This window comes from Rattus norvegicus, chromosome 20 (genome assembly GCF_036323735.1).
Source record: "Rattus norvegicus strain BN/NHsdMcwi chromosome 20, GRCr8, whole genome shotgun sequence".
Classification (NCBI taxonomy): Eukaryota; Metazoa; Chordata; class Mammalia; order Rodentia; family Muridae; genus Rattus; species Rattus norvegicus.
Window position 1 is genome coordinate 49,401,856 of NC_086038.1, and position 26,934 is coordinate 49,428,789.

A 26,934-nucleotide genomic window follows, 5' to 3' on the forward strand; every position below is an offset into this window, starting at 1 on the left:
AATGCGGACTGTGGAAGTAAGACATTAGGACTGACTCGTGAATTGAAAAACAAAGCAAACTGCTGCCCTGAACCTAGGACAGAGGCTGAGCGGCAGGGGCACTGAGGGGCACATCCCAGCAGGGCGCCCGGTGTGCGCTCACACTCAGCTCCCTTGAGACCTCGGATGCTCCTCACAGTTGTAATAACGTGGACACTACCCCTTACCTCCAGTCCTTGTGGTTTTTACCATTTCCGTTCATTTTTGTAAGGTTGGGGGTTGGGGGAATCTTAGAAATTGTTCTGTAAAATGGGCCTTTTCAGGGTCAGGGAAGTACTAGGCATCAGACTCAAGCCATGACAGCAAGGCAAGAGCATTTAATTACGTGGGGTTTGGTTGATGTTGCCCTTGGTTTACCCAATAAAAAATAACTTGTGAATCTTCAATGTGGTGATTTTTTTTCTGGGTAAGAAGCATTTATTTCTGTGACCTGACCTGGGGCAGTAGTACTCCAATGAGTGGATCATCCTTTTCTGCTTTGTGTGTCTGTCTGTGTCTGTGTGTGCACATGGGAGCGTGCAGTTGAGTACCTGTGGAGGTTAGGGAACAGCTTTTGGGAGTCTGGTCTCCATCTCAGTTTAGGATTGGTAGGTCGAATTAAATAGGCAGACTCATTTGACCCTTCCTCCAGCCTCTACTTACTTACTTGCTTACTTTCTTTCCTTCATCTATCCATCCGTCCGTCCATCCATCCATCCATTGAATGCAGGGTTACACAGTGCCTTGGTTGGTGTCAAACTTGCTATGTTGCTGAGATTAACCATTGAATTCTGGATCCTGCCTCCCCTTCCAGAACACTAGGACCATAGCCAATTTCAGCTAGGCCCGGGGGGATTCCGATGCTGTTGTAATATTCTGGATCTGCAGTAAGATTCCATAACTGTAGTTGAAAGGCTGCACATTTACATATATGTATAATACTATCACAGACCAGAGGGTCTACATACATGTTTAATACTATCACAGACTAGAGAGTCTACATACATGTATAATATTATCACAGACCAGAGAGTCTACATACATGTATAATGTTATCACAGACCAGAGAGTCTACATACATGTATAATGTTATCACAGACCAGAGAGTCTACATACATGTATAATACTATCACAGACCAGAGAGTCTACATACATGTATAATGTTATCACAGACCAGAGAGTCTACATACATGTATAATGTTATCACAGACCAGAGAGTCTATCATACATGTATAATATTATCACAGACCAGAGAGTCTATCATGTATAATACTATCATAGACCAGAGAGTCTATCATACATGTATAATATTATCACAGACCAGAGAGTCTACATATATGTATAATATTATCACAGACCAGAGAGTCTACATACATGTATAATGTTATCACAGACCAGAGAGTCTATCATACATGTTTAATACTATCACAGACCAGAGGGTCTATCATACATGCATAATACTATCACAGACCAGTGAGTCTATCATACATGTCTAATACTATCACAGACCAGTGAGTCTATCATACATGTATAATACTATCACAGACCAGAGAGTCTATCATACATGTATAATGTTATCACAGACCAGAGAGTCTATATCATACATGTATAATATTATCACAGACCAGAGACTCTACATACATGTATAATATTATCACAGACCAGAGAGTCTACATACATGTATAATGTAATCACAGACCAGAGAGTCTATCATACATGTATAATACTATCACAGACCAGAGAGTCTATCATACATGCATAATACTATCACAGACCAGAGAGTCTATCATACATGCATAATACTATCACAGACCAGAGAGTCTACATACATGTATAATATTATCACAGACCAGAGAGTCTATCATACATGTGTAATGTTATCACAGACCAGAGAATCTGTCATACATGTATAATACTATCACAGACCAGAGAGTCTATCATACATGTGTAATACTATCACAGACCAGAGAGTCTATACTCCTTAGGTGATTGACTGTACACTAAACATTTTCTACATAAGCAAAGGCTGGAGAGGAGGCTTATTGGTTGGGAGCACTGACTGCTTTTCTAGAGGAGCCAGGTTTAATTCTTCACATCCCCATGGTGTCTCACAACCGTCTATAATTCCAGTCCCAAGAGCTCTGACGTCCTTTTCTGTCCTCTGAGGACACTACATGCATGTAGTCCACAGACCTACTTGAAGATAAAGCACTCATACAATGAAAAAATAAGTAAATAAAAGTTAATGTTAAAAACAAAACAGCAGCACAGTTCTCAAGACAGTTGGAGCAGGAGTTCAAGGCCAGCCTAAACCACAGGAGATACCATCTCAAAAACAGAACAAAACAGTTGCTGTAAATCCAGATGTGGCTGTGCCCTGCTGTAATCCCAGCATTTTAGGAGGTAGAGGCAGAAGGTTGATTGCGATGTGCTTGAGGCCAGTGTGGTAAAGATAGTAGCAGGCCAACTAGTACTGCATAATGGAGTTGTCTTTCTAATGGAAACAAGATGTTTCTGTGCTTAAATAACCCTACAAAGACTAGGTCCCTCTTAGAAGTACTGGGATAGGGGTTGGGGATTTAGCTCAGTGGGCAAGGCCCTGGGTTTGGTCCCCAGCTCCGAAAAAAAGAAAAGAAAAAAAAAAGAAGAAGAAGAAGAAGTACTGGGATGATAGTTTAGATCCCTGGGGCACATCTGAACTGTTCTTGGAAATGAAAAGTGTAGAAGAGAAACACCCGGCAGCTGGAGGGAGTGTAGGTATTAACCGGCCATGGCGCTGCACAGTTACTTTTCCGTATTAGCCAGGAAAGCCTGTGACAGGGCGTGATAGGTTGTGCGGAAGTTGGTTTGGGGGTTTTAGTTACAAATGTATGTGTTTTCTCTCTAAGACACTCCTTCCGTTTTAGGCATTATCCAATTGGCCTACTGTTCGATCTTCTTGCATCAAGCTCAGCTCTGCCTTGGAACATCACAGTACATTTCAAGGTACAGTTTAAACAGCCGTTCCTCCCTATTCCTGGTTCTTCATAGAACTTACTTCTTACTTCTCCTTTTTGTTTGTTATTAAGACGTAGTCTCACTCTGTAGCCCATGCTGGCCAGAAACTTACTCCGTGGTTTAGGTTAGCCTCAGACTCACAGTGATCCTCCCGCCTCGCCACACCTTTGCTGGGATTGCAGGCGTGGCTTCATCACCAGTTGCTTTATTTAGAATAGTCTTTCACTTCTCACTTCCCACGGCTCTTCCTGCCGCCCCAAAATATTCTCCAGTTTCTTCCCAAGTTTTCAAGAAAGCCATTTAATATATAAACATCTTTTCTTTTTTAGAGCCGAGTAATCTATGGTTTAGGCTTATAACAGGTTGCTATGTAACCAATATATAGTACAGCTATATTTCCAGAACAAATCCCCATGAGTAGATATGGGCAAGAGTAGAAATTCAAATGACAGCACCGTTGAGCAGTTCCGTGGCCACTTTGATAGAAGTCTAAAGATTTCGCGAGCCTCTGTAGTTTTGAAACCAGGTAAATTTATCGTTGTGTAATTTTGTCTGAATAATTGAAAAGTCATAGGTGACACACTGAGTGGCTCTGTGGCCAGGAGGCAGAGGTGCACAGGTTCTGGGTTCAAGCCCAGCTAAGGCTTATGCTGCATAAGGAGTCTGAGTCCAGCCTTGACTACAGAATGAAATCCACCTTGAGGAGTAGTAAAAGTAAAACAGGAAATAAACCCCAACCAACCCCACCCTGGTCTCCACGCTCTTCACCGCTCCATCGCTCCTACTCCCATGACAGACTAACGGGATTCTGAAGTACAGCCTGAGGTATCACTAGCCACAGGCTCTCCGATGGAGACCGCTGGCCATCCTTCTCATGATGTATTTCCTTCATCCTTCAGTCTGTTGGCCACGTGTTACTTCCCTGTACATGTTAAGGCGCTTTGCGAAGTAGTGTGTTACTGCACTTTAGCTATCCCACTGCTGTCCAGGCAGAGCCACCGCCCTAATGTGCATGAGTGTCAGTCGCCGGGGTGAGTGTTCGATGGGGTGAGTGTGCGATGGGCAGTTTGCAGTGCTGTGAAAATAAACTACTTCAGACAGATTCAGAGCATCAGTATTGCCAGTTGGATTAAATGTTAAAGGTTTACTCTATTTACTTCATAATCTGCACAGCTGATAGCCCTTCCAGTGCACACTTCCCGGTGGCTCAGTGCAGTTGTTAGCACAGCAGCCTTGTAAAGTAGACCTCAAAATGAGGTATTATAGCAAGTGTGATGGGGTCTCATTAAAATTAGACCCATTTCATTTTTCTTTTTAATTTCTAAATTTTTATTTATGTGTGTCTGTGTGTAAACGTGTGAGGGGGGGGGTTCAGAAGAGGGTGTGGGCCCCCTTAGAACACGAGTTGTAGGAGTTGGTTAGCTGTGTGGTATGGTTACCGGATCTGCTCTCTGGTCCTCTGAGAGAGCCCTGAGTGCTCCTACCACTGAGCCTCCAGGTTGGTTTCCATCTCATCAAATTGACTGGACTGCTCGACGTGATATAAGCGTTTCTGTTGTTGATTTTGTTTGGCTGTTTCCTTCCCATCCAGTATGTTTTTGCAAGTTTCATGTTGGCTCCATGGGCACCTCAGTGGCTTCTCGCCAGCCTCACAGTCACTGCAGTTATGTCCTCACATATCTCTGCAGTCCCCAGTAGAGGCACCTTCATCTTCCTTCTTCCCTCCATCCCCATCTGCCTGCTCCCATGGGCTTTTCAGCAACGGAAAGAAAGGCCTAGTGTTGTCCCCTGGGATGTTTAATGTGTGTGCATTAAAGGATAAGGATTAGTGCAGTAAACACTCAGGTCCACTGTACACTGCCAACTCTGTCCTAGGAGTTGGGATGCATGACTGAAGGACACAAAGACACTCACAGTAAAGACACTCACAGTCTGTTTTAGAGGCTGAATAACTGACCCTAAGAGTATTAAAGAAATTGAAAGAAAATTGCAGCTCAGTATCTTTTATGGACATGGATATAAAAGTCTTCAATAAAAATTAGCAAAAAATTAGCAAATTGAAACCAACCTAGAAAGAGCAACACGCTCATCGCTGAGTACAGGGGTCATCCAGCACTCACTCACCAATCAGTATAGTCCATTATGTCGGCAAAATAAAGTAGACGAGACATTCAACAGGAGGTGTGCGTGTGCGTGTGTGTGTGTGTGTGCGTGTGTGTGTGTGTGTGTGTGTGTGTGTAACAGTTCGGTAACCAGTGCCATGAAAGGCCTTAGCAAGCTTACACACACACACACACACACACACACATGTACACACAGATACACATAAATAAAATTTTAAAAATTAAAAAGAAAAATGAACGAAAGACAGTTTACTCAGTTTGACCAATGGCATAGCAAAAATCTTTCTAAATGATGTTTTTAAAAATACTTTTTTAGAGCTGGAGAGATGGCTCAGTGGTTAGGAGCACTGACTGCTCTTCCAGAGGTCCTGAGTTCATCTCCCAGCATCCACATGGTGGCTCACAACCATCTGTAATGGGATCTGATGCCCTCTTCTGGTATGCATAAAGACAGCATACTCATATACACTAAATAAATAAATAGATCTTAAAAATAGGGATTTTAGACTTATTCTGTATGAATGAATATTTTGCCTGGATGAATGTGTGTGCTTGCTACCTGTAGAGGCCAGAAGAGTAGTCATGTCTTCTGGAACTAGACTTACAGACGGTTATGATCAGCCACTTGGATTCTGGGAACCCAGCCTGGACCCTCTGCCAGAGCAGCAAGTGCCCTTGACCACTGAACCGTCTCTCCAGACCCCTATGTGATGGGTTTGCTTCAAGAAGACCAGGGTATCTGGCCCTGCCGTTTTTGTAGGCAGTTCTGCCATATCCAGCATGTTTTCCTTAAAACAAAGCAAAGCAAACGAGCCACTGCTTCTAAGATTGTGCAGTCGAAAACTACAGGTCTTTAGGGCGAGTCCAGAGCCTCTGCATAGCATAGTTGTACGCAGACAAGTGGCTAAGAGGTATGTGTGTGCGTGCTGCAGTGGAAAGGCATTTCACGTTGAAGCCAACCAGAAGTTTGCTCTGAGGTGGGAGTTTGAGGGTTATTTGGAACCAGAAGTAGTGATGGCGGCTGTTTGTGAGTGTGGTTGCTGACAGGTATTTCTAACATGGAGGCTACAGACACTGTACACTTCTACTCAGATCTGTTCAGCTGGGCACAGGATGCGATGTGCACCTGCTGTTTCTCGTGGACAGTATTTGCATGCGTATACACAGAAGTCACACTGTGCTCATCCTCTTACTTCGTGTCTCAGTTGCTTTGGAACAAATGCAAACGACTTGAACAGAAAGTGTGCAGAACCTATGACTTACCAATAAATACATGAAAGGTGCCTATCATCTTTAGTCATCAGGAAAATGTAAATGGAAACCAGAGAGAGAGATTACTTTACACATCCTAGGATGACTGAAATGAAGAAGGCTGATGGCACTTTTGACATTGAGCTCGGAGCTGGGAAGGTTGCTGATGAGAGCTTAACACTGCCCTGTCACTGCAAGAAATAGTTGAGCAGTGTTTAGATGCCATTAAACGTACACCCAGATCTGTGTGGCCAACGTTGCTGTTTGTAGCTGTGTATTCAGAAAGATGAAAGGCTGTCTGCTAGGACACTTGCGTATCACTGTTCACAGCAGCCTTATTAACCAAGTAAAAGTTGGAAAGGATCGTGCTAGCAGTAGGGTTTCAAGATGAAACTCGCCAGTCATTCACTGACACTTTAGGAACAGGAAGGAGTCAGTTTCTGATGTGTGCAGTCAGTCACGTGAGTGAATCTCAGGAGCATGCTAAGTCAGTGACTGCTTCACGTATGTTTTATTTGTGAGGTGTTATTATAGGCAAACTGATGCAGCAGATCCTGTCAGTGATTGTTGGAGTAAGAGAGGGGGAGCCCACCGCTCAGGACACAGGGTGCCTTGTAACTAAGGTTGAGAGTGAGGGATAGTAGTTACAGTTGGTTAATGTCAGTGAGGACATGTTGTTTATCTGCTGTAATGTTCTCTACCGTGTTTGGCTGATAGTCATTCAGAATTCATATATAAATCGTATCTCAGTAATTTGACTTATTTAATAAAGATTTACTGAGAAGTCAGGCCATTATCTCTGGTTTATAGACTACCGGAGTTCTGTTGCCTGTGGGCGTGTTAACAGGCATTATACTTCTGGCCAGTATTATAACTACAGAGTCAGGGCAGCATAAACTCAACCTTGACTTGCTGGGTGAAAGGGGAAGTGTCCTGGACGGTGTGCCATAGAAACGCAACCCAAAGCTGAGGATTTTCTGATCAGACATCTAAGTGGATAGACAAAGAGAAAAGAATGTTCAGATAGTTGGCGCAGCGTGTGTGTGTGTGTGTGTGTGTGTGTGTGTGTGTGTGTGTGTGTGTGTGTGCCTGTGTGTGTGTGCCTGTGTGTGTGCCTGTGTGTGTGTGCCTGTGTGTGTGTGCCTGTGTGTGTGTGCCTGTGTGTGTGTGTGCCTGTGTTGTGTGCCTGTGTTGTGTGCCTGTGTGTGTGTGTGCCTGTGTGTGTGTGTGCCTGTGTGCCTGTGTGTGTGTATGCCTGTGTGCCTCTGTGTGTGTGTGTGTGTGTGTGTGTGTGTGTGTGTGTGTGTGTGTGTGTGTATAATAGGGTAGGAGGTTTAGGGCAGAGTAGCAGACCCTAAAGTAATTTAGAATCTTGATGGCTTTGATTATATCCTAAAAGGTCTTAATTTTTAGAAGGTCACTATGACTCTCAGTTCAGAACCATTAAGTATAGACATATGCCCTTGTTAGCTTAAACTGTTGCTTTGTTGCAGCCTAGAGTCACCAGAGAGGAGGTCCCAGTTGAAGGATTGCACAGAGCAGAATGGACTGTGCACAAGTATGTTGGGGATTACCTTGATTGTTAGCTGACATGGAGGGCCCAGCTCCCCAACCCCACCCCACCCCACTGGCGCCATAACCTGGGCAGGAGGTTTTGTCCTGAATAGGCTGGCCAAGGATACGCCTCCCAGTTAGAGGGCTAGCACACAGCTAAAGGAAGGCTTCTGTGCATCTGTGGTGATAGACGATAAGAGTTGTAGCCAAGGAGAAGCTGAGTTTGGAGTTTGTGTTTGGTTTTAGCTCGGTGTTTTCATGGAGAGAATGTACGTGGAGTACTAAGAGGATAGAGTGAGCAAAGCTACTCTGACGGGAGAGTCTAAAAACCGGACAAAGAGGACCTAGGAAACATGGTGAAACAATATCCTACAGATTATAGCAAGGAGTGATGATTGGCTGAGGCTAAGCTTGTAGGTCACACCTTGGTACAATTAGAATCTTGGAAAACTTTATGAGAAGAACTTTTGGAGAAACTTAACATTTCCTGGGTCTGGTACAATTAATTAGCATTGGCTTGTTTACCTGTTTCTCTTTCTCTTTTCTTTTGTATTTTAAGACAGGGTTTGTAACCTTGGTTGGCCCCCAAACTGCAAAACTTTGAATTCATGGTCCTCAAATGTTGAAATTACAGGCATGTGTCAGCGTGTCCGACATTAACGTGTCAGCTTGGGGGGGGGCACAGAAGTAAGTGGGTTTATAAGTTTGCGTAACCCACGCTGGCCTCGCATTTGCATCCCTCTTGCCACTGCCACCTGAATCTGGAGGTATAAAAGGCATGGAATTGCTTTTCCCAATATATTCTTTCTTCTTGAAAAATAGTACATGAGAAGAAATACTTGGGGAAAACGCCCTTCCCTCTCAACCCTTTTACGTACACCAAAGTAACTTGGGAAGCTTCTTTTTTTTTTTTTTTAGGATTATTAAACTTATAAACTGTGTCTTTATATTTTTAATTCCAAAAGCTGTATCTTCTACTAGAGGCACTGGTTATCCAATAGTGAGAGCTCATGTTTAATAAGGTATTTGGTTCTTTACATAGGACAGGAAAGTGGATTGCTTAGCTGTTTTAACAAAGTGCTCTTAATCTCGTGGTATTGCCAATAGACTGAATTTCCTCACTTACTTGTAAGTGGTGCTTGGATTTAATGCTGTTCAGTTATTTATAACCCATCTAGATACACTGAATATTTTAATTTACGCAATTATAATCTCTAGAAGGAGGGTCTAGGAATTTAGCTTGGTGGAGAACACAAGAGTCCTGGCTTTGGTCCTTAGGAGGTGATAGGAGCGGATGTGGCAAAGTAATGAAAAGACATCCACACCTCAGATGAACTGCTTTCTAAGGGCGTCTTCCTGAGTATCCCGTAAGAGTGAAGTTAGACTTAGTTGGCCGTGTCTCAGTTTGGAAGATGTATGAGAGAAACATGCACTACAGTCCATGTGTGAGCAGTGCTTGGATCAGGAGAGAAGCATGTGTACACATGTGCCCACAGGGAGGATAGAAATGTAGTGAATCAGGATCTGTTAGTGATTTCACCGGGCTCTTTCCTCTCCCTTGGGCCGGTGTGAAAGAGACGCTTCCTGGTGGGAGCGAGGCAGGGAGGCTGTGGCCAGGCTTCTGACACGCTGTGCGGTATTTCATTCAGCTGCGCTGGCTGTGTAAGTAGCTCGGCTGTTTTGTACTCCCGCTCCCCGAGTCCCTCTCACTGAGGAGTTAGTTCCAAGCCTCCCTAGATTGACTTGGGCCTTCGTTTGAAGGTGGGTACAGAGGCATCTCAGCAGCTTGTACATAGCTCTGGTTCCAAAGGCCTCGCATTTGTGTTTGCTGTGTCGGTTACAGGCGTCATGACATGCTGTGCCGGTTACAGGCGTCATGACATGCTGTGTCGGTTACAGGCGTCATGATATGCTGTGTCGGTTACAGGCGTCATGATATGCTGTGTCGGTTACAGGCGTCATGACATGCTGTGTCGGTTACAGGCGTCATGATATGCTTGGGAACGTACAAAAGATAACCTCACCAATGAGGATTATTGGGAACGGTACAGATTGTGTCAAGTAGGCAATACTTATTAAGTTAAGTTTTAAGGTATTTGTAACTATGATGATAATGAAATGAGACGTGCCGTGAACAGTGGTGAGTAGTGAAATACAGTTCTCCAGAGAAGCTAATTTCGGTCTGCACACTTGTTTTGTGTGTGTTTCCCTTTGACAGAGTTTTCCAGAAAAGGACCTTCTGCACTGTCCGTGCAAGGATGCAGTTGAGGCTCACTTTATGTCATGTGTGAAGGAAGCTGACGCTTTAAAGCACAAAAGTCAGGTGATCAACGAAATGCAGAGAAAAGACCACAAGCAGCTCTGGATGGGACTGCAGAATGGTAAGTACGCAGCGCCCGACGCCTGCGTCTGTGTAAGACAGTTCCAGCCACAGCCCTGTGAGCACTCAGGCCTCAGCCGGATGAATCAGCTCTGGCCTCCAGGCCCAGACCTGCACAGTAGCGACTCCATCTCAAATCTGCAAGCCCATCTCTTCCGTGTCGGCTTGCCTGTGTCGCTCCACTCCTGACTCTCTCACAGGCTGCTCACCCAGCTAAGGACTTGAGGCAGCGTAAAGCTTTTTGTTAGCTTCTGAAGAAAGAGTGTGGTCCTCACTCCTCAGACAGGCCTCTCTTGGATCATACTCAGAAACTGGATGCATCCTGAGAGTCTCTGCTCAAACCAGGGCTCCAGCCTCCGCCTCCTCCTCTTCCCAGTAGTAGGTTTGCTTTGAGCCTGGCCTCTCCCTTGCCATGCTGTGATCTAGAGTCTGCTCCTCCTAAGGCAACAGCTTGGTGGCTAGAGAAGCCTTGGCTTGATTCTCAGTATTGCATAAGCCAGCATGGTGGTTCATGTACTCAGGAGGTGGAGACAAGGTCATCAGCTGCACAGCAGTTCAAAGCCCGTCTGTGGTGCACGAGAGGAGGGGGATTCAGAGAGGAAAAGAGAGGGGAAGGAAACAGGGGAGAGAGAGAGAGCCAGTGGGGCAAGTAGAGAGAGGGAAGAATACTCCGGTTGGGATGTGAGGTCGTCTGCACTCCTGTCTGGGAGATCCGCAGCCTCCTACGTTTGCTTACATTGGTTGTCCTGTGGTGCTTACAGGGTGGTTTTAGAGACCTCACTCTACCTGGATCCAGGACGGATGGTTTTAGCTACTATGGCATATTAACCATAAATAATTAGATAAAATGCAATTTTGTTGCTACGTGTGTGTGTATGTGTGTGTATACACACATTCTATATACGTGCATCCATGCACATGCTATAAGTGCATGCTTGTATAGGCCAAAGGAAGGTGTCACATCCCTGGAACTGAAGCTGCCAGCCATTGTGAGCTGCTGGAGACGGAGTTGTGGATGGGCTTGGGTCCTCCGGAAGAGCTTTTAACCACCAAACCATTTCTCCAGCCTCTGTTGCTAGCACTTTAGTGTGGACGACATCATGTGATGACAGATGTGCTCATGATGGGTGACACATTCCGTGTGAGTGTCTGTCGGTTGATCTCTGTGCATTCGTCATTCACAGCAGGACAGCAGGGCACACGGTGCTGCAGGGCAGGAGGTGCTGCAGGGCAGGAGGTGCTGCAGGGCACGCGGTGCTGCAGCTTCCTCGTGCACTTCTGGTTGCTTGAGTCCACTTCACATTTGTGGGGGATGAGAGGGAAGGCAGGGCACTGCAAGCGCAGCCCTGGTGTGCCCTGACCAGCAGACAGTGAGGACGGTTGACATGACTGCAGGAGGAGCCTCCCTCCCTCCCTCATGCGGGAGAAGGGAGAATTCATTAACATCATCATGGGGATAGCAGACCAGGCCCAGAGCAAGTAAGACTATTGGTGCTCAGAGAGAACGCAGGAAATAAGCACTACAAGTAGAGAAGGTTTGGCCTGATTAGAACAGATATTTGGTTCAGATAGGTATGGCAAAGATGGTTTCACATAATTTTGCTGTGCTTTACAGAGAAATGTGTGAGTGCGGAGTGTTGGGGGACAATTACTTGCACATGCTTCTGCAGAGCCAGGGATTGACTTTGACTATCTTTCTCTATTACTTTTCACCTCACTTGCTCAGACAGGGCCTCACTGAATTTAGAGCTCTCCATCTTAGACACTGCGTGGCCAGCAAGCCCTGGGACCTGCCTGTTTTTCTGTCCTTGGCAGTGGAGTTGCAGGCCCACATTACTCTGCCTGGCTTTTATATGTGAGTGCCAGGAACAGAACCGAGGTCCTCATTCTTGAATAACGTTATGAGATAGAGCATCAGGGTAAAGGCACTTGCCAACAAGCCTGACAGCCAGAGCTCAGCCCTAGCTGCTGTGATTATCCTGTCCCTCCATGCCACAGTATGTAGAGATAGACAGACATAAATGGTGGACTATGTCGCTGATGTCAACTATGGAATGTTTGTGAAGACGATGCTTCACTGTCTTTCTATCTGGAAAACTGTCTCTCCTTTTCTGGCTGTTGAACTTCTTGTGTCTATACAGTTCCTTTTGTATGGAGCCATCTGTCTGTATGTAACAACTGTATCTAACTTGTACTGACATTGCACCGGAAGCTGTGGTTCTCCAGCCCCTGGGGACAGAGTCGGTCCTGGAGCTCCAGGCAGCAGGGTGGGGTCCTGCACTGCATGTGCCGGGCACTGCCCTGTGTACGCATTGTTCTCTGTACTGCTGTGTTTTCTATATTGCACTGCACAGTACTCAAGGGCTTGCTGTGGATCTTACATTTTTATCCTCAAAACGTCTCGTTAACTTACAGAGTAAAAACTGTATGTCTTCATCTACTATTTTAATCTCTTTCTCGCATGACCAGGAAGTACTGTTAACGTGTTTTATAAGTAGTATGATATTCTTAAATTATTAATGGCAATGGATTTTTATATTTAAGGACTCTTTTTTTGGTGACAAGGTCCTGGTTATTCGTGAGGTCATAGGGCTGTTGTCACCTTTTTGTCAATGCAGTTGTAAATTTGTCCAAATTCAGACAAAGCAGGTGGTCCACTTGTTCCACTCAGAGCTGCACCTGGAGAAGAGCAAAGCTAAGCAGAAGTTTCAACGATGATCTTTGAATACTTTCAAATGCTAATTTTAATTTCGAAGCTCTCTGAAGGAGAAATAAGAAAAGCTTATGAAACCAAGAAAACTCATTTAAGGCATAGTGTGCCTTTCAGTTTTTTATGTCCTTTCATTTCAGATACGAGAATGTGCCACCTCTCTGAAACAGTTAATGGTCACAAACAGAAAAGAAAACAGCAATTTTATGTATGTGACAGTCGCCAGTGCGTGCAGAGGATTCCTGCTCAGTGCCACACTGTTGGGGAGATTTGAGGAAATGCTCAAAGATCACAGGAATAATCCCAGGCTGGGCTGGAGCCAGTCTTTGCCTGTATACCTACTTCTTTTTCTATTTGGTTTTCTGAGACAAAGTTTCAAATAGTTCAGGCTAGACAAAAGGTTAGTCCCTCTGCCTCAGCTTCCAAGGGATGGGATTGTGGGCGTGCATTACCATGTTACCATGCCCAGAATGAGTCAACACTTTAAAAAAAAAAAAAAAAAGACTCAAAGTCCCATACACTTGAAAGTAAGATTTGGCTGTCAAATACACTTAAAGTTTCCATTGCTTATAAAATGTTGTTAGGCTTTTAAACTAACTTACAGTGTGCTATTTAACACACACACACACACACACACACACACACACACACACGATCACCCCGATACTGTTGTTCCTTTTTGGAGTATATTCTGACTTCAACTTAGGATCCTCGTGCCTGAGTCTCTTGAACGTTGCGATTGCATGCATGTGCGAACACGCGGCCCTGTTTGCCATTTTTTACACACAACTGGTTTTAAGAGGAACTGGGAATTATGCGTGACAAGTGCCGTTGCGGAGGCTCGTGTGCTTGAGGCTGATGCTGTACGCTTTCTTCCTGCTGCTTTTATTGGTCTGCACTGTGCATCTCTCTTCTGCAGCTCCAGCTTCTGCCTGCGAGCAGGTCTGACCACTTTCTCTCTGGAGCCCTTACAAACGCAGAGACAGGGTTCTAGGGTCTGGGTTGTTGATGTTTGTTTTTTCCTCAGTGGTTTTCAGGACTACCTGGATGAAACAAAGGAAGGCATTTTTAAAAGAATGAGATGTGAAATCAGCAAGAGGGCTGTAATGGAATTAGTATTGTAAAGGTTCAGTTCTAGGCATCAGAGGAACTGTTGAGCAGTTTTCTAGTGATCACCTCTACTCTCTAAGTGTGTTTGCCGGGAGATTGGCAGGCCTGCCGGGTAATAAAATGAACCCAGTTCTCAGTCAAAGCATTTGCTTAGCTTAGCTCCCCCGTCACCTCCCCACTGGTCATTAATTCAAAACGTCTAACATCGCCGGCCTTATAATCCGACGTGTAAGTTCCTTACATGTGTTTTAATACCTGTTTCTGACTGGTGAAGGTGTATGTGTCGGCACGTGGGTGTGCCACATGCCCGGTGCTCTTGGAGGCCAGAGATGGCAGATCCTGTGGAGCTAGAATTACAGATGGTAGATGCAGCCTGACGGCCTGCTGGGAACCAAGGAGCCCATGACCTTGGAAGAGCAGCAAGCACAGGCTAAGCACGGAGCTACCATTCCAGTCCATGGGTTTTGTTTGTTTTTGCCACTTTAAGATTCCGTTTACTCGGGGTTGGGGATTTAGCTCAGTGGTAGAGCACTTGCCTAGGAAGCGCAAGGCCCTGGGTTCGGTCTTCAGCTCCGAAAAAAAAGAAAATGGAAAAAAAAGATTCCGTTTGCTCTTGGTGTTTGGGTGAGTGGGAATGTGCCCCTGAGTGAGGGTGCCTCCAGAGTCCAGAGAGGGTTCCTGTCCGATGGCCTGGCACTGAGATTATCAGCATCTGTGAGTACTGGAAATTGAACTCTGATCCTCCAGCAGAGCGGCGAGCAGTCCTTTATCGCTCAGCCACCTCTCCACTTTCACTTTTTAATGGGTCTTTTGTCTTAACGAGTGCACTTTTTACTTTGATAAAGTGTCTGCGAGTGTGTTTGCGTGAGTGTATGTGCACACGTGGATGCTGTTACTCTTAGCTTACTCCAGAGGTGCCAGGTCCCCTGGGACTGCAGTTACAGCAGCTGTGAGCCACCCTGTGTGGGTGCTGGGAACTGAACTTGGATCCTCTGGAAGAGCAGTAGAATCCACTCCTAATGACTGAGCCATCTCTCCAGCTCTTCTCTTTTGGTGTTTTTTAATCATTGTGTTGTGTGTGCACATGAATATGTACATGCTGGGTAGTGCAGGTGCCGCAGTGTGCAGGCGGGGGTCTAAGGACAGCACTGGGGAACTGTGCAGTGTGCATGCGGGGGCATCTAAGGACAGCACTGGGTAATGCCACAGTGTGCAGGCAGGGGTCTAAGGACAGCACTGGGGAGCTGTGCAGTGTGCGTGCGAGGGTCTAAGGACAGCACTGGGGAGCTGCTGCTTTCCTTCTAACATGGGATCCAGGGGTTGAGCTCCAGTGTCAGGCTTACCTTGTGACTTCACCCTTGAGCTTTCTTACCAGCCCTCATTAGTCTTGATTTTTATTTATTTATTTTTTTACCTGTTGCCTTTTCTAATGAAACTCTTGCTCGTGAGGATACATGAGTCTAAACCTCGTATCCACTGCAGAATCCTAGCATCTCTGACCCAGGGAGCACTGTTTTCGTTTGACGTCTTCTTCCTGTAAAAGAATTGTCTCCTTTTCATTTCTGTGGCTGTGTCTTCACAGTCTTCTTGCCTGTGTTCCTTCATTCACTGCCAAGTGTTGTTTGCACAGTTCGTTTTGCTCGCTGTGTTTCTTTTTGCCAGCTCTCCTTGGTTTGGGCCTGCATGCCACTCTGCTCTGACAGGCTTCCTCTTTTATGGACATTACTGAATGCTAATTATTCTAACAAATAGTTATTGACTGCATATTGTGTGGTTGTGCTTTAGGAGCTGGAAATACCCAGGGAGCAAAACATGCAGAATGCTGTGGAGACGTTCAGAGCCCAGTGGATGATGCAGTCAGTCATGAGGCATAGGTCGTATATGCAGACACACATGTAGGTGACCCACACACCTTAGCCGACGTCGGGCATTAAGTGAAGCCTGAAGCGTTCAGGAGATTCTCATATATCATCTGGAGTGAGAGTGTCATAGGCAGATGGGGACAAGGGATGTCAGGGGAAGGACACTGGGATTGCAGTATTATAGGTCCTTTGACAGAACATAATCCCAAGGGCAGGGAGGGATTGGTGCTGGATTTACAAACCCTTCTCTGTTAGTGTGCCCTTATCCTTTTCTTGATTGCTGAGGCATTCACGTTTAACACCTTTTAAACTTATAAACACCTTATTACTGTGTTGGAACTGCCCGGGTCACAGACAGTCCAGGATCAAAGCTCTAGCAGATTCCTGTCTAGTAAGGGGCTTGTCCTGCTTCAAAACCCTACCTTGCTGCTGTGTCCTCATGTCCAAAGACAGGCTGGAGTGTGCTCTCTCTCTCTCTCTGTCTCTCTCTCTCTCTCTCTGTCTCTCTCTCTCTCTGTCTCTCTCTCTCTCTGTCTCTCTCTCTCTCTCTGTCTCTCTCTCTCTCACACACACACACACACACACACACACACAGCACTCGGAAAGTGCTATAGACTTGTGTTCTTGCGTTAAGGTGACTGGGGATGGGAGACTTTTGTCAAGATCAGGTGAACTCTGAGGGGCGAGAAGAGCAGCCAGCTGCATCACAGAGCTGTGTTTCAAGAAAGCTTGGCTTGGGTCGTAGCTTCTTCACATTCTACAGCAAAAGTACCATAGGCCCAAAACAGTAAATGCTGACTTTATCCATCTCTGCAGACAAGGTAGAATAAAATCAAGATGCCTGCAGGTTCGGCGTCTGCGCAGGGGAGGGATTCCTGTTGGTAGCTCTCTTCCTTGATCCTCACAGGGTGAAAGCACCCTAGGGTCTCATTTATAAGACACTAATCCCACTGGGAAAGGCTCGTCACCAGACATCATCATCTCCAACCTTCTCGCCACTTAATACACTACCATAAAGGCTTTGGAACGCAACTGTGGTGTAGGGCATGATGATTTAGTTCTCAGCAGGCACGTTCCAGAAACTGACAGAAGACGGTTATGTCTTGGATGTAGTGTCCAGGAGGAGAAGACAGGTAAGTGAGTTTGGAGGCATGGGAAGAACCTATTACATAGGTACTTGTAGGCCAAGGCTAAAATGTGAAGGTTTAAGGGTGATGGGGAGAGCTGTGGAGGAGGGACTTCACCCCGGGAGTGCTGGAGTGGCACCTGGCTGCGGGAGAGAAATGGAAAGGGGGGTGGGGGCAGAGGGGAATGTGGTGGGCAGCAGAGGACAGAAAGGCCGCTGTAGTTGAGGGGCACTGTAAAGATAGGATTGACAGAAGGTAGGATTATCAGATTGAGTGTATTGAGGAAACACTTTGGATCCCAATGACATTCTGTGCACTGAACTGTGAAATGCCAGACTGAGCGATCGTAGATACTGTGTGTGCGGCAAAGCTGAGGGAGACGGGAGAGCTCACGTTTACGGCTGGGAGTTTGAGCCGTGCGAGGAGGCAGCTATGTGGAAGCAGTGTGTTCACACACATGTGACAGTGGGTAGAGCGTGCGGTGGACTGGGATATAGTGCGGCAGCTTCTGAATTCATACACTGTTCAGTTTTACAAGCACTGCCTGTTTCATAATTATCTTTTGCTGTCATAGTTTCTGGTTGCAGACCAGTGAATAAGTTTAGCCTATATGTATCACTAAAGAATCTACAGCATAGTGCGAAAGTCATTTAGGGTTTTAGCCTCCTAGAACATTCACTTAGGTTTCATTACAGAATAAACAAGCGGTTTATTCTCTATATATGATTTTAAATTTTTAAATTAATTTTGAAGTTAATTAAATTTTGAGGCAGGGTCTCAAAAAGATTTATTTAGCTCTGACTGGCCTGAAACTCTGTAGATTAGGCTGGCCTCAAACTCACAGAGACCCACCTACCTCTCTGCCTCCCAAGTTCTCCAATTGAAGGTTTATGCCACCATGTCTAGCACTCTGTATATGCATGCCTGCTTGCTTCATTCATTCATTCGTTCGTTCGTTTGTTCATTTATAAGTAATGGTGTGTGTGTGTGTGTGTGTGTGTGTGTGTGTGTGTGTGTGTGTGTTAACTCAGTCGTTCCGTTTTCTTTTCTGTAGTGGTGGGAAACTGGGGAGATCGCTCAGCTGATATCCTCAGCATCTTTGTAAATTCTAGGGGCGGGGATTGGTGGCCTGCCTGTAATCTCAGCACCCAGGAGGAAGGAGGAGGAGCAGTGGTCATCTGGAAAAGCTGGCTACCTTGACCAAAGTAGAGGGTTCTGGGTACTTTGAGAGACCCTGCCTCAGTAAATAAAACAGAGACTGATTGAGAAGTCACCCAGTGTGCAGTGGGCTCCTGGCCTCTGCAAATGTACTTACGTACGGGTCTACATGCACATGAACATGCACACATGCAGAAAGGGTGATATGAATTTCATAATCAAATGCATTTGTGCTTTAATGGAAAGATAGTTTGTTGGACTTCTGAAAAATGATTGCTCATGAAATTTAAGTAAATAAATACAAGCAATATTTGGATTGTAAAGATTTATTTATTTTATGTATATGTGTACAATCACTGTCTTCAAACACACCAGAAGAGGGCATCAGGTGCCATTGTTGTGAGCCACCATGTGGTTGCTGGGAATTGAACTCAGGACCTCTAGAAGAGCAGTCAGTTCTTAACCTCTCCAGCCCAAGGGTTAGTTTTCTAGGCATATAAAAGTTTAATTTTTGTCATAATCCCTTTGAAATTTAATTTCATACTTGCTAGTCCTTTATCTTAAATTTAGTCAGCTTAAAATATTTTTAAAATGTTCTTAAGTTCTAAGATTGGTGTCTTTCATTTTACTATATTTGAGAAGGTTCATGAGCGTTTTCTTAGAAATATATTGATTGATCCATTATGCGGAAAGGAAATCTGAACACGGTTTTATTTTGTGGTGTGGTTTTGTCCCTTTGTCTCCCCTCTCCTCCCTTCCCCTGCCCCTCATTCCTTCCACATGACACGGGGTTTTACTGCCTCCAAACAGACCCTAGATTGGCCTATAACTTACTGTGTAGCCCCGCTAACCCTGAACTTTGGGTGATATTCCTGCCTCCTAAGCTCTGGGCTGATAGGCTTGAACCGTCTAAATACATAGACATACATTGTTTAACATGTGTGTATTGAAATGACTCTCTTTAAGAGGGCAGAAATGAATACTTTCCCGTAGAGCAGCAGAAGCACTGGATGTCACAGAGCCATTCCCTCCCTCTCTGCACTTGAGCCTTTCTTTGGGCTGCCACCGCTGTCATGCCGGCTCTACGAAGTTTGGGCCATCCATATAAAGCTCCTCACCTACCCCATAGCCCAGCCCTGGATCTGTCCGTGCAGTTGTCACAGTGATCTGTTTGGCTCACTCTTGGAGGTGTATTCTTTCAAATCGTAATTTAGTGTTTTACTTTCTGAGATGGGGTCCAGAGAAGTTACCTGGCTTTGCCTGGTGCTTCTGCTCCCCCTGCACTATTTTCCTAAGTCCGTAATTAAAGGCCAAAACAGTGGGCTCCATGTTCTCTTTAAACCAGAGGAATGTGGCGCATAAACAGGCCTTTAACGCACTCTTAGAAAGTCTTATAACCTGGCTGTAAACTTAATCATGTTTAGTTTGGGATATGATTTTATATTTGCTCAAATCACCATTAAGTGACAAATTGTATTAAGATCAATCCTACTTACGTTTTTTTGGTTTTGGTTTTGGTTTTGGTGGTACTAGTGACTAAACCCTGGACATGCTAGGCAACTACATAGGCAAAAGGATAAAAAAAAAAGTGTCTGCCTGTGTGTGTGCACGCGCACGCGTGCTTGTGCGCTCTCGCATCCTTCCTCACCGTGTTCACTCCCTGCCTTGGATCACGTGTAAGGGTCACAGCACAGCCTGAGTGCTTCACACTCGGCTTTGTCTGAGACCAAGTCTTTCTTATTCACTGCTGTGACCACCAGGCCGGCTAAATGTCCACCAGTCTAGCTGACCAATAGCTTCTGCCATTCTCCTGTCTCAACCTCCCATCTCCCCGTTGGTCAGTGGATCACATGTTCCTGTGCTACTGCCTTTGATGGGTTCTGAGGATCTGAGTACGGGACGTCCAGGCTCTCCCAGCAAGTGAGCCATGTCCCTATCCTACTGCGTGTTTAAGAAGGTGAATGAAATATATGTGCTTGTGGCGTGGCCTCGACTATGCAGCTCTGGAATTCACTCTGTAGGACTGGCTTACAGATGCTTGTTAGCGGCCATGTGAATGCAAGGAATCAATGCTTGTCCTCTGTGTCCAGCTTCCCAGTACTGCACACTGGGAAACAAACTTTCCTCTCAGATACTTGAGTGTCATTTACTAGCCTCTGCCCCATCCACGTTTATCTCTGTGGGATCTACGTGGTCAGGTGACACTTTTGTTCAGCAGTCAGTAGTGAATGCTACTTAATGTGTCCTCTATCTCTAGGCTGTCGCATGAGGCTTTAAACTAACTTTGTCTGTACTGAGAATTTCATGAGTTCAGGCCCGTTTCCCATCCAAGCCTTCATTCTTACTGTCTCTCCACCTCTGTAAGTTAAGTCTGCATTAGTTCCTGTGGTGACAGTGAACTCTCTAGGTCAGATTCTGCATATTTAAAAATGTTCCTTAAACTGGAGGAATAAACACTAGTTTCTCGTATCTCATTGTATGACTTCTCCTTTATTCCTTTAGAGCCATAGAGAATTCACAAATCTTTTTATGTACAAATCGTATTTATGTATAGTAAAACTGTGACAGTAATTAACCAGTACTCAAGTAATCGCCAGCTTTCTGGATGCTGGAAATGGCAAATGTCCAGTTGCAGGAGAGCGGATAGATTTGTGAGTTTGAGGTGCTTCAGCAAATGAGAAGCATCATGTACTTGTTCTGTGTACTTTACATTTTTCCTGCAGCTCCTACTGCTAATTAAGTACATAATAATTTGAGAGATTGCGCTCTCCATGCTTTGTCCAAATTGAGAACCGTTTGAGCCTACTGGACCACTCGTTCTTAATTCTTTCTGTCGTGTCTGTGTCAAACCTCGGTGAGTCCTGATGACATCTTCCCCCATAGAGTTCCAAATTTCCACATGGTCCTCTGGGTTCAAGGGGGGGTCTTGGGCCCACCTAGCTCATGCCTTTGTCATCTTTAGAGTATGAAAAGATCCCACCATGTGTTAAACTGAAGTACATTTCTGCAGGTGTAATTCTAGATTTCAGTCCATTATCATATTCAAACCGTGAAGGCGTTGCAGGATTCCATGGATGCTTTGTGTTTACTGATGTCGAATGCATTCACTTCTCACGCTCTTAAGGGTGGTTTGATGTAAAGTGTTAAGTGCCTGAAAATCTCATTGTACTTTGTGAATGATAAGCAGTAATTGACGGCCTTCAGTAAGGAGCAGAACAAAGGAGAGGTGAAATGCAGCAATTGGGAAGAGAAGAGACAAGAGAGAGGGATGGGTCAAAGGCAAGGATCTCAGAATGAGCACCATCACGGTCTTTAGCTCTGTTTATTTTCCTGTGCTGTGCTCAAGAGAATATTCCATGAGGTTCAGATATTTGAGTTGTAAGTGAATAATACGGGAAATAATAGGTTTGCCTCAAATTTTATAAACTTCATTTTACCATTAGGATCCTTAGAAATTCTTACTAAAATTTCCTTTCTTTTAAGATGTTTCATGTATATTATTACTAAAATTTGCTGAGTAAAGGACTGTAGCGATGTCTCCGAGGTTTAGAGCACTTAGGTCCAGTTCCCAGCACCCACAAGGCAGCTCACAGTCATCTGTAGCTCCAGTCCAGGGGTTGTTGCCCTCCTCTGACCTGTGTTGACACCAGGCATGCACAAGCTGCATGTTTATTTTACATGTTACACGTGTAAAATAAAACAGCTTTACACATAATAATTTAAAATACAATTTAATTTAATACAATTTGAAATAATTTAAAACACAATTACTGAATAAGTGTTTGAGAGAGGGAGCGTGTGTGTGTGCACACGTGTGAGCATGTGCCTGTTTGTATGTACCTCACACGTGTGAGCATGTGCCTGTTTGTATGTATCTCACATATAGTAATAAGCCATAATCGCCCGCCTCAGTGAGGAGCAGAACCAAAGAGGGGCTGCGTCTTCACGCGTCCACATGCAGGTGCCTGTGGAAGCCAGAGGATGCTGGACAGTAGGAAGCTGTGGCCCGTGCCACCTGACATGCGTCTGTCCTGCCGCCATCCGATTTCCCACGCTGGTGCTTTTTGGGCTTCTCTTTGATTCTGTCTGCACTAGCAGAACATCTGTGTGCGTTTTTAGTTCTGGACCACTTGTCTTAGCCTTCTCTGCCATTGGAGGGAATGGGACGTGGGTAGGCAGAGAAGACCTGAGCTGCCAACCACTAGTAGTGCAAATAAAAGGTCTGTTAAGACACTTTAGAAATGGCTAATTTTGTGTTGGTTTCTTCGGTTATGTGTGAGGTGAAGGAGAAAGCCTATTGTGCTTAAGAGATGCAGAATAGTTGAGCAACTCCACTGTCCACACTCACATTGAGAGTTGTCGAGCCCTACTATTTTGTCTACTGTTTCCATTCTTTCGTGTTAGTGAATATAAGATTGTGAACTGTCTGTAAATTAGGAACATCTTTTTTTTTTTTACATTAGCTATACTTTTTATTTTTTGCTCCCAAGCAGTAGAACAAGAAAAAATTCCATATTTAATGCTCTTATAAGTTGCAGATTGGATTCTCATGTCAAATATATTAGACTAGAAAAGTACACATTTATAATCTAATTAATAGGACTAGGTTATTTATCTCCCCCAGTATGATACATTCAGTGAATAATATAAGAATATAAAGAGTCTATCATAACTCTTAGCTCCAATACAAGTCCTCAGTAAATGAAGATTTCTTATCAAGAAATGTATATCGAGGCCTTCATTCTAAAGGTTTTGTTCCAAAACACTGAATACTTTGGGAAGGAAAATAAATCATAAAGAATCTGTACTCTGTATTTCACAATAAGTGATTTGCATAGACAGTGTGATAAAGTGGCTTACTAAAGCTAAAAGATTGTTGGTCAAATCTAAGGCCTATTTCTGACTGTTATGCATTCAATTGCATAGGTTAGGTGATCTTACAAAGGCATTCTGGGTTAAAATCTGGGAGCTACCTCCAGCTCAAGACTGTATGGGTTTTTTTTTTTTTTTTGGTTCTTTTTTTTTTCGGAGCTGGGGACCGAACCCAGGGCCTTGCGCTTCCTAGGTAAGCGCTCTACCACTGAGTTAAATCCCCAGCCCGACTGTATGGTTTTATTAATGTCTCCTAGATTTCATACCTGCCATGAGTCTATCTCTCTCTCTAACTTAATTTTTTTAAATTTTGAATTGCTCTACCTTCTTTCTCTTTTCTCTCACTTTCTTCTATTAAAGGAAAACAAAACTGTTAATACCAGAATTGCAAGTACAATGTGATGCTTTTAAAAAAACCTGCATACTAGAGAGCATGGAACTCTGTATGTGATCAAAACCTGTTTTTCAAAATATATGGTCTATAGCACTTAAAAAGGGAGAGTTATAAATTACAAAAGAAAAGAAAACTCACAAACATCAAATCAAGTAAAACATGAACAAAATCGTTCAAGTGAAGACTTGCACATGGACTCTGTCCTCTGCCAGAAAGTGTGTCCTTGCTGGTTTTTATCACTCTTGAGTCAACAGTCCCGAGACTAGACTTGAACAGAATTCTCCATAATTCCAAGACATAGACTTCCAGCATATTCTCTGCTGGTCCCATGCCAGCCACGCTTTCTCTAATGGGTGACAGTTCCCAACATGCATGCTTAATGTCCCCGAGGCAGAGAAAGCCTGAGAGGCTAGTAGGTAAAATCTGCCCTTGAAACAGAGAAACTGCCTTCATCTGGGACATGTGACTTGGTTTTAAAGCTGAGGATTCAACAATCTGGAACACCTCTTAGCTGAAATGAACTAACTCACACGACACTCCTTAGCTAAGAGGGAGGGAGCTAACTCACGGCTGCTCTCTTCCCACATTTAAAGAGAAGAGAAACCTTCTTGAGATAACTGAGGTCCTTAATAATGGAAATAAAGAAAACACAGACCGAGGTGGAACGATTGTAAGATATAGAGGAGATAGAGGACACCAAGATAACAAAGCCCTCTAAACCAATAGGATCCACGCACACTCAAACCTACAGAGACTGAGGCAGCATGCACGGCGCGTTCACCTGCATGGATGTGTATCCATTGGGGTCCTAGAGCTGAAAGAAGAAATGGAAACATGTCCCCATTCCTAACCTAGAATCAATCTCCAACTGATACCCACTTGCAAATGAAACTTTAGTCCTCCAAGGGACTCTAAAACAAACTACTACTAAGGGTAGGCTGCATGCCCATTAGTAGATGGCCAAGAGAAAAGGAAGTCAAATGGCATTTTTAAAGGTTCTTTGTCTCAAAGTGTCATGGTAGGATCCTTCCTTTTTTCTTTTCTTTTTTTTTTTTTTTTTTTTTTTTTTTTTTATTAACTTGAGTATTTCTTATATTCCGAGTGTTATTCCCTTTCCCGGTTTCCGGGCAAACATCCCCCTCCCCCTCCCCTTCCTTATGGGTGTTCCCCTCCCCATCCTCCCCCCATTGCCACCCTCCCCTCATAGTCTAGTTCACTGGGGGTTCAGTCTTAGCAGGATCCAGGGCTTCCCCTTCCACTGGTGCTCTTACTAGGATATTCATTGCTACCTATGAGGTCAGAGTCCAGGGTCAGTCCATGTATAGTCTTTAGGTAGTGGCTTAGTCCCTGGAAGCTCTGGTTGCTTGGCATTGTTGTACATATGGGGTCTCGAGCCCCTTCAAGCTCTTCCAGTTCTTTCTCTGATTCCTTCAACGGGGGTCCTATTCTCAGTTCAGTGGTTTGCTGCTGGCATTCGCCTCTGTATTTGCTGTATTCTGGCTGTGTCTCTCAGGAGCAATCTACATCCGGCTCCTGTCGGTCTGCACTGCTTTGCTTCATCCATCTTGTCTAATTGGGTGGCTGTATATGTATGGGCCACCTGTGGGGCAGGCTCTGAATGGGTGTTCCTTCAGTCTCTGTTTTAGTCTTTGCCTCTCTATTCCCTGCCAAGGGTATTCTTAGGAACATCTTTTAAAGGGGTATTTTCATGCTGTCACTACGGACATATTAAATGAAGTACCTGTAGAAGGGAATTTTCCTAGATGTTACTATAATTAATAAAATTATGTAATGTCTTAGACCTGGATACTCTTACATGCATTATCTTGTGATTCCTAGGAAGATTAAGTAAATGTTATCAACTGTGCAAATGAGGAAATGAGCTTAACTACTGAAGAGGTGGAACCAGGAACTCTAGCCTAGATGGCTTCTGATTCCAAAATGAAGGCTTACTCCATTACATCTGGAGGTTATTAACTCTGGCTACATATTAGAGTCATCTGGAGAACTTTGGAAAAGTGCTGGTGCCAGTAAGTCAGGCACGGTAATTGATCTAGGGAATGTCCCCCACACTGGCGCTTTTAGATGCTTCCTAGGTGATCCCAGTGAGGAGGTAAAACCTAAGGATTACAGCTCATCTACAGCCTCAGTGACCACTAGTGAGTGTGTCTTTGGTCACAAACACTTGTCAACAGGCAATCATCAGTTTGTCCTAACTGACATCCGCTTACTTAACATAAAGAATTTGTATTAGATAAAGAGAAGATTTCTTAGAAACATTGGAAAGACTTTAGCGACCAGAGCTGTAGCGGTGACTCAGAGCTTAGGAATACTGGTTACTCTTCCAGAGAACAAGGGCTTGATTCCCAGCACCATTTGGTAGCTCACAGATATTTCTCCTCTAGGGGGCCCTACACTCTTCTGGCCTCTGCAGATGCCAGACGCGCATGTGGTGTTCAGCTATACGTGTAGGCAAAACTCCCATACACATAAAATTAAATAAAAACAATTTCAAAAAGTTAGATATGAGATATCTTTATCTTTAGACCGTATAAAACTTAGATTTCTGATTTTGTCTTTCCTTAAGCTGCCTCCTGAGTGAAGGGAAATGTGTTTGATTCGTTGTTCAGTTTGTTTCTGGACCTCTGAGTCTCAGGAAGTGACCCAGTCCTTGAGACTAAGAGGAAGAACACTTTCCCAACACATGGAGGATCAGGTTACGAGATTCTGATCTCGTAACACATTTAGATAATCAGACTTGGTAAGTCTTTTTAGGAACCTTTTTTCCTTTTTTAAATTTTTATTATTTATTTATGTATTTATTTATTTATTTATTTATATATATATTTAGGCTGGCCATGGTAGCCAATTTCCTTTAATCCCAATACTTACACACATATCTACATAAACATATACTTAAAAAGAAGTAAACCAGCCAGGCATGCGGGCACATGCCCTTAACCAGCCCTCGGGAGGAAGAGGCAGGCGCATCTCTGAGTCTGAGGCCAGCCTGGTCTACACAGTGAGTCTGAGGCCAGCCTGGTCTACACAGTGAGTTTCAGGACATTCAGGGCTCCAGAGAAATCCTGCCTCAGAAACCCCATCAACTGAGCAGTAGGTTAAATAAGTACTGAGTTTGGGGACAAGGATGATGGTTTTAATGAATTGTCTTCCAAATGCTTGGTCTTTGACACTAGTTCCCAGTTGGCGGCTCTGTTTAGCGATGGTTAGGTAGGTCAGCCCTGTTGGAAGAAGCATGTTTTGGGGGACAGACCTTAAGGTCACGTAGCCTCACCCAACTTCCCGTTCTCTCTCTGCTTCCTTCTGCTTGCCTTTGAGGATGTGAGCTCCTCACTGCCCGTGCTGTTCTGTCATGCC

At 44.5% G+C, this 26,934-nt stretch overlaps 1 protein-coding gene across 4 annotated transcripts in view; it reads left to right on the forward strand.

Moving 5' to 3' along the window:
• Atg5 (autophagy related 5) overlaps window positions 1-26,934 on the forward strand; it is a 90,992-nt gene that overhangs the window by 21,021 nt on the left and 43,037 nt on the right. For 3 of the 4 annotated variants that reach the window (NM_001399021.1, NM_001399020.1, NM_001014250.2), the window contains 2 exons: window positions 2,925-3,003; window positions 10,162-10,324. In NM_001399021.1, coding sequence (NP_001385950.1) covers window positions 2,925-3,003; window positions 10,162-10,324 — 242 coding nt within the window. The remainder of the gene's footprint in view (window positions 1-2,924; window positions 3,004-10,161; window positions 10,325-26,934) is intronic. The other variant, NM_001399019.1, reaches the window with a different exon arrangement.